General features: G+C 45.4%; 1 protein-coding gene across 1 annotated transcript; it reads right to left on the bottom strand.

Annotated features, from left to right (window-relative positions):
* Positions 1 to 3,075: 3,075 nt before the first annotated feature.
* Positions 3,076 to 5,428, bottom strand: LOC120955808 (brahma-associated protein of 60 kDa-like). Its single transcript, XM_040376990.2, has 3 exons — positions 4,986 to 5,428; positions 4,391 to 4,569; positions 3,076 to 4,324 (listed from the first exon to the last, which is right to left on the bottom strand). The coding sequence occupies exons 1-3, from the start codon at positions 5,088 to 5,090 to the stop codon at positions 3,085 to 3,087; spliced, it is 1,524 nt and encodes a 507-aa protein (XP_040232924.2). The 5' UTR covers positions 5,091 to 5,428; the 3' UTR covers positions 3,076 to 3,084.
* Between the last annotated feature and the right edge of the window lie 2,678 nt (positions 5,429 to 8,106).

Below are 8,106 nucleotides of genomic sequence, written 5' to 3' on the forward strand. Positions count from 1 at the left end.
CCCTGTGTTCGAAAACCGATGGCATGATACAGAAAATTGCCGCATCTACCATGCCTTTAACTAGAACTAGAGAGCCCGGCAACGGGTTGTGCACTATGTTGTCTTTGGGTCCTCTTGGGTCTCTTTCTGTTACGTTGTTGAGGTAACTTAACACTTTAAGCGCCGCGTCATATGAATTCGCATGACGGCTTTGCTCACCGCTCAACCTTGTATCTGATGATTCTCAGTGATTCTCTTGAGTCATCCCTCAGTGATTCTCTTAAGAACGAATGAGGTAGGAAAGAGAGAACGAGAAAGACATGTGCTACGTCGCTTATCGTATCGCAATGAAACAAAAGAGTGATAACAATCGATCGTGAAATTGACGCTCTCATTGCTCTCTTGCCATGCACTACGTGCTCACTAAAAAACCTGTGACGTCAAAGTGTTTAACCTTTCTACCACAGGTGCGTCAGACTATACTGGTTAGTCAAATCTGCCTTATGGTGGGTTGTGCACTAGAGGTGGGCCAAATGAACCAGAACCGTACGGTTCATTAACTTCACGTGAAAAAATGAATGAAACGGTTCACAAGAGAAGAACGCTATGGTTCTTTTGATACATAAAATTTAATAATAACATGAAACGAACAAATTAACAGACTGTACAGTAGAGGTGGGCCTTTCGGTTCTTTTAGGTGAACGTGAATTAACCGAGTCGAACATCACAATAAAAGTGAACGAGAACTCGGTTCTTTTGTTTATTACAAACAGCAATACCTGTAAATCGTTACACTATTCGAAAATCGATAGAACTACGATCGATAGATGAATCGGTAGGTCTGATCACATGAACAGCAAACCAATACAGTAGAATCTCGATTATCCGGGGCGGATTAACCGGCGGGCGGCTTAACCGTGCACATAAATATGACAGCTGCTCAAACGTACGGCGAACATTTGCAGCGATAGTCAAGTGGGCAACCAGTTTTTTTGTAGCTTTAGAGTCTAGTGGTATTTTCGAAATTCAGTTTGGTTCATGAACAGTTATTGATTTAAATAAAATTCTACTAACGATTAATCGACTGATTCAAAGTGAATTAATTATAAAACTAGTGAATTTTATAATTTTTATATGAATTTGACATTTCTCAGACCGTGCAAATCGATTAACCGGCAACCGTCCGGTCCCGAGCTGCCCGGATAATCGACGTTCTACTGTACAGCAGAACGTCGATTAACCGGGCAGCTCGGGACCGTACTGTTGCCAGTTAATCGATTTGCACGGATAATCGTCCAAGAAATGTCAAATCCATATAAAATTTATAAGATTTACTAGTTTTATGCTAAATTCACCTTGAATCAATGGATTAATCGTTAGTAGAATATTATTTTAATCAATAACTATAGGTTTAACAGCTGTTCATGAACAAAACTGAATTTCGAAAATACCACTAGACACTACAGAGATGCACAAAAAACTGGGTTTCCACTTGACTATCGCTGCAAATGTTCGCCGTACGTTTGAACAGCTGTCACATTTATAAGCACGGTTAAGCCGCCCGCCGGTTAATCCGCCCCCGGATAATCGACGTTCTACTGTATTTACAATCTATCATATGACGCTAGAACGCATTGTACATTTTTAAATCGACTGTTTCTTGTATTGCTCATAAAATTGCAGATTTTAGTTTTTTTCAATACATTCTTTTCACAGCGATTAAATGCACGCATTTTTTTATTTTATTTCAATGTATCAAAAGGACCATAGTATTCTATTTTTGTGAACCGGTTCATTCATATTTTTTTCACGTGAACTGAATGAATCGCACGGTTTTGGTCCATTTGGCACACCTCTACTTTGCCCATCTCTATTGTGCACCCACGCAAAGTAAGCAATGTCACATAACGATAGCGACTAACGATGCATATTGGTGTTGAGGTTCATGAATCTTTCGTTGAGATGCTATCATATGAATCTTCAGTGATGAGTAATTCGAATCTCGAATCGACACTTCAAGGATTCATGAATCCCAAAAGATACATTAATCCATTTGAATGGATATATGTACAGGGATTAATGAATCATTAGAGATGTATGATTTTCAAAATACTGAGTTTGCGTGATACTACCTAACAACATGCCTGTTGTGGGTTCAAGCCTTGCATGGACCGTCCCCCCGTAGCAATTAAATTATCTGGCTGCGTGGTACTTGCCAAGAAGACTCGAAAGTAGTGATGGGTAAAGTTGGCAAAAATCCGGAGTCGACTCCGATCCGACTCCGATAAATTCGGAATCGACTCCGGAAGGTAGGTCCGCGCTGCAATATCCGGAGTCGTTCGGAATCGCCCGGAGTCGTGCGGAGTCGCCCGGAGTCGCCCGAAGTAGTCATCCGGAGTCGTTCGGAGTCGTTCGGAGTCGTCCGGAGTCGTCCGGAGTCGTCCGGAATCGTCCGGAGTCGCCCGGAGTCGGAGTCGGATCGGAGCCGTGGGTGCGCTCCATACAGCACATCACCACTCGAAAGCCTGTATAGGCTGTCATGACAACGTAGGTTGTTTCGCCAAGAAGAATTATAAAAGGCTCAAGCTCGATGAATCTTTTGAGATTCATGAATCTTTGAAATTCATTAATCTTTGTAGATTCATGAATTTTCTTAGATTAATGAATCTTTTCAACCGAGATTCAGATTAATTAAATAATTTCAAAGATTCATTCAGATTCATGAGTCTGAATCGGATTTACCCAACACTAGTGCATATAGCGCACCTTCCCGATCGTTGTTAACTGACAGCGTCTCATACTGTATGCTAGGCTTTTTTATGTATGTGTGTATATGTATATATATATTTCTGCAATCTTATAATTCCATCTTAAGTTTTCATAGTTCATACTAAACGTATACAGTTCCTTCGTAAGTTTTAATGCTAATTGCCGGCACACGGTGTGAGATTTGTACGCAATTCGGGGGGTTAGGGGGCGTTGTGGAAAGGGTGTAAGTTTGGTCATTCTGGCATTCTGCCAAGTTCATCTTTCTGGGCTGGTCCCGTTCTGCCCTCTCTATCTCCTTCTTTCTCTCCCTCTCTCTTTCTCTCTTGCTGCCTAGTTTCACGCGTTACGAATGCCGAGCGTCTGCTCCAGCTCCGCCCGCTTCTGGTTGACCTTCGCGAAGAAGTAGCGCGACACGGCCTCCTGCGTCCAGGGCTGGTGGTAAAACTCGGCCCGCCGCTCCTCTTCCGGGTTGCCGACCACGTCCGTCATCGTCTTCAGGTCGCGCTGCTGCGACACGATCCACCGGTGCACGAACGTGTGCGGCTCTTTAGCGAAGGACAGGTAAAACTCGCGGTTCGTCTTCAGCTGCTGGATCGTCTCGACCGTGTCGTGGATCTTGGCATCCAGCGCCTGTATCTCCTGCTGGCTCGCGGTGTTCATCAGGAAGCTGTTCATCTGGTGCTTGAGCGCGTCGTCCACCTCGACGTCGATGTCGTAGCAGGCGGTCTGCTTGCCCTCACCGGGCTGGCTTTCACCACTGCCGCCGGCACCGCCCTCGACCGTGATCACGTGATTGATTACGATCGGATCGGGCGGGTGGAGCAGCGGATTCAGCCGCTGCGGTATCTCCGCGAACTTCATGCGCTGGCAGGCAAAGATCTGCTCGAGATACTTGTCGCACACGATGTACTCGCGCTCGTGCGCATCCTGCAGCCGGTGCGTCTTGATGTACTGCCACAGGGCGGAAATGATGACCGGGCGCGTCTGCGTGTGCACCCCGAGCAGCCGGGCCAGGCGCGGATCGAGCTTGAACTGCAGCGGCTGATAATCGAGCAGCAGCAGTATGGTGCAGCGCACGTTCCGGCCGCCGGTGCGCTTCACCTGAAACCCGTCCGTCTCCTGCGTCGCGTGCGTCCGGTGCCACTCGACCAGATAGTTGTCCGGCCCGTACAGCTCCTTGTCCAGCTCGATCACGAGCGACTTGAAGAAGCTGCTGAACTTGCGCTTCACCTTCGGCCCGGCCTCCGACCGGCCGCCGGCCTCCTCCAGCAGCCGGCCCTCGACCCGCAGCTCCCAGGACGGTTCGACCGGCGGCTGGTGCGGATCGCTCCCCGCCGGTGCCGGGTAGAACGTGTTAGAAATGAAGATACGCAGCTTGCGCTTCTGCTTCATCGGGCGCTTGAGGGTTTCCTGGATGTCGAGCCGCTTGCGCGTGATCGTCGCGTCCAGCTTGCGCTCGAACGCGAGCAGATCCATGTACGCCTGTGACTCCGGCACGAGATCACGCACCATCTGCGCCAGTATCTTGTCGGCCAGCTTCTTCCGTTTCTTCGCCTGATATTCGCTGCCGGATGAGCTGGAAGTGAGGAAATGCGTAATGACACGACCAACACAGCACGATGTAGACGGTGACGAAACTTACGGTTTGGCATGGGAAGCACTACGGTCTCCACCACGTTTGCTGCCCCCGCCACCACCAGAGCCTCTTCCACCACTTCCAGTCTGCAATGGGCGTTGGTGGTGCATCTGCACCTGGGGCGATGGTTGCGCCGAGTGGGGCCCACCTCCGCCCATCGGTGGCTGAACAGAAAAGCTTCTTGGCTGCATAGAGAAATGGGAGGAATTTGCGAATTACATTTAGAAATAAACCTCCTCAAACACACACACACACACACACACACACACACACACACACACACACACACACACACACACACACACACACACACACACACACACACACACACACACACACACACACACACACACACACACACACACACACACACACACACACACACACACACACACACACACACACACACACACACACACACACACACACACACACACACACACACACACACACACACACACACACACACACACACACACACACACACACACACACACACACACACACACACACACACACACACACACACACACACACAAACAAACACACACACACACAAACACGCATACATCGACGGACGCGACATGATGGCGACACTTACCATGAAATTGGATCCCGGACCGTACGGACGCATAAAGGAAGCGTTGGCCATCGGTGAAGCGTAACGCTGCGGCATCCCACCGGCAGCCGGGTATCGTTGGGCCATTTTCTTTGGTAAGGGGTGAAATTAACTGTACGGCACTTGGTTGATGGTTGACGGTGCTGCTGGTTGATAGCTGCTGCACGCCGCTGGCATAGCTCGAAATCAAAATGTAAGAAAACACTGGTATCGCATTCGGCGCTCCAATCAAACACGCAGATCAGTGGGAAAACGGGCGACGCAAACTAATCATAACCCTAATAGGCACCGCGCTGCGAAAAATGGCAGGCGGCTATATGTACACAAACATTCCGAGAAAGCGAAACGATGAACTATTTTTGGGGGCACCTTTCGCGTAAAATTCCCGGTCTACAAAATTGTTGAGCTTTGGCCGCACGGTGGTCGAGCGGAGCTGTCATCATGTGCACCCCAGTCAGACAGCCTTCTGTTAAATTACCCATTCGAGCAGTTTTGTGTCTGTCATAACAGTAATTTAAGAGCAATTTAGCGGTACGAAGTGATGTCGTTTGTTGTCAGTGAAAAGAAGTAAATTAGAACAAAAAGTGTATTGTTTTAATGATCTTTTAGTGGAAGAAGACATTGGCGGTTTAAAACTATAAAATGTAAAAAAACAGCCGAGAAATTGCATTTATTAGTGATATTTGCGCACCACCTTCTCCGGCTGAAGCGGGCTGTTCAAGTCGAGTTTGCTTAAACAATACATTGTAATCGTTTGTATAAGTTAAGGACAATGATTGAATAAAAGAATTCAACTGTAATATAATACATTTCGTGTTATTTATTAACAATTTGACCGACAAAAATAAACATAAAATAGAGGAAGGTATAGGATCTGTCAAAACTGCTCGAATGGGTAAATTAACGACTGCTAAGGTAATGGTCAGAACTTCGCCGCATGCGATTTTGCCGCATGCGGCAAGAAAAGAGTTTTCTCAATTTTCTAGCTTTTCAAGGTATTATAATGATATTTTGTTGTTTCTTTATAAAGATAATCATTCATTGATATGATTTTAGGCATTTGACATCTGAAATAAAATCGCATGCGGCGATGCGGCAAAATCAAATGATTTTGATTTTGCCGCATCGCCGCATGCGGCAGATTCGCAAGTGCTGTCATTAACGTCAAATCCCATACAAAAGCTTGCGGCAAAATCGCATGCGGCGAAGTTCTGACCGCTGCCTAATTTACCATTAAATTACTCTTAAATTACCGGTAATTTAGCGGAACGATAGGGGTAAATTAAGTCCGATTTGTCTGACTGGGACATTGCGTGTAGCTTTTAGGTCCGTGGCAACGCTCATTGGATGCGATTTTATCGGACGAGATTTATATGGGATTAGACAGATAGCGTCGGACGTGCGATTTCGTCGTCCGACGTTATCTGTCAAATCCCATATAAAAATTTAACAGGCCGTCCGATAAAATCGCATGCGAAAAAGCATTGCCACCCTTACCACACGGCCAAAGTGTATGTATAAACGGGAATGGACGGCAAGTGCCACCATTTGTCAGCCCTTGTGCGTGAATCTTCACATAGAAAGACAACAAAATATTTTTATATGGACTTTCGCGCAAATTCTATACTTTTCCAGATGTCGCCACTGCGGCGCTGGCAGCCCGCCATGCAATTGACAGCGAGGGCTCGCAGACCATACAAGTTCATAGCCCCAGAGCCCTCGCTGTTAAGAAAAAGCAGTGCTATCCCAAGCGCCACAGATTAAGCTTAAACGACTGAAAAATTGAATATCCATAGAAAAAAATGAAAGCTTCACAGCTTCATTGGATTGATCAATACATGGCATATTACAACTCATCATTATATTACTATCCTTTTTTGCAATGTGTTTCGACAAGTTTAATCTAATCATGACCTTCTAACTTTCTGAGCAAAAATCTATATCAAATCCACTAAACGACCACTAAACGGCTTCTAAACGACTCAAGTTCTCTACCTAAACGGAATATAGAAAGACTTCGTTTAGCAGACGGCAAACAACTCATGCATTCTAAAAATAGCAAAACAAGCTGGTGGCGCCATCTGTTTGTGGGATACCCAACCAGTTGAGCTTCATCGCTTGGAGGAGAGCTTTCTCATTTCCTCTGTACTGTTGTATGGTTTCGCATTGAAGTTATGCATCGCTAGAACTAGAACGGCGATACGATTGTTTAAATACTAAACTCCAATGGAAACCACCAGCACTGAAGCAAGTGAGATTTGAGTAATGGTCGTTGGTGTTGATACCCGCGTATCTGACCACACGACCATTCATAGAGATTTTTGCTCGGAAAGTTAGAAGGCTATATAGGTCATGATAAGATGAAACTTGTCGAAACACATTGCAAGAAAAGGCTAGCAATATAATGATGAGTTGTAATATGCCATCTATTGATCAAACCAATGAAGCTGTGGAGCTTTCATTTTTTTCTATGGATATTCAATTTTCCAGTCGTTTAAGCTTAATCTGTGGCGCTTGGGTGGTGAAGTCATGGAGCTTTCGTTTTTTTTTTCTATGGATTTTCGATTTTCCGGTCGTGTAAGCTTAATCTATGGCACTTGGGCTGTTTAGTGGTCATTTAGTGGATTTGTGGCACTTGGGCGTTCTAGTCCCAGCGATGCATAGCTTCAATGCGAAATCATATGACAATACAGAGGGAATGAGAAAGCTCTCAAAGTGAAGAAAGCGCTCCACTGGTTGGATATCCCACCAACAAATGGCACCACCGGCTTTTTGCTATTTTTAGAATGCATTAGTCGTTCATCGTCTGCTAAACGATGTCTTTCTATATTACTTTTAGGTAGAGAGCTTGAATCGTTTAAAACTCTTTTAGTCGTCGTTTAGTGGATTTGTGGCACTTGGGTTTGTAAAGCAACTTCTTCGGTAAAAAAAAGTTATATTTAATTAAAAAAACACAAATAGATTTGTTTTCTATTATTCCGTATTAATTTGGCCAAACAAATTTGGCTTTTAAATGGAGTCAATGAGAGATGAATTCCGGAATTATTCCTGCAATGTAATAAGGCCTGAATAGGGTTAAATGCGACGGCACTGGGACTTTGAG

The sequence above is a fragment of the Anopheles coluzzii genome, chromosome X, assembly GCF_943734685.1.
Source record: "Anopheles coluzzii chromosome X, AcolN3, whole genome shotgun sequence".
NCBI classification, from domain to species: Eukaryota; Metazoa; Arthropoda; class Insecta; order Diptera; family Culicidae; genus Anopheles; species Anopheles coluzzii.

Coding starts and splice junctions, on each gene's coding strand:
- LOC120955808 (XM_040376990.2), bottom strand. CDS start 5,090: ATGGCCCAACGATACCCGGCTGCCGGTGGGATGCCGCAGCGTTACGCT. Junction 4,570..4,985: donor GTCCGGGATCCAATTTCATG/GTAAGTGTCGCC, acceptor TTCTCTATGCAG/CCAAGAAGCTTTTCTGTTCA. Junction 4,325..4,390: donor AGTGCTTCCCATGCCAAACC/GTAAGTTTCGTC, acceptor CCTCACTTCCAG/CTCATCCGGCAGCGAATATC.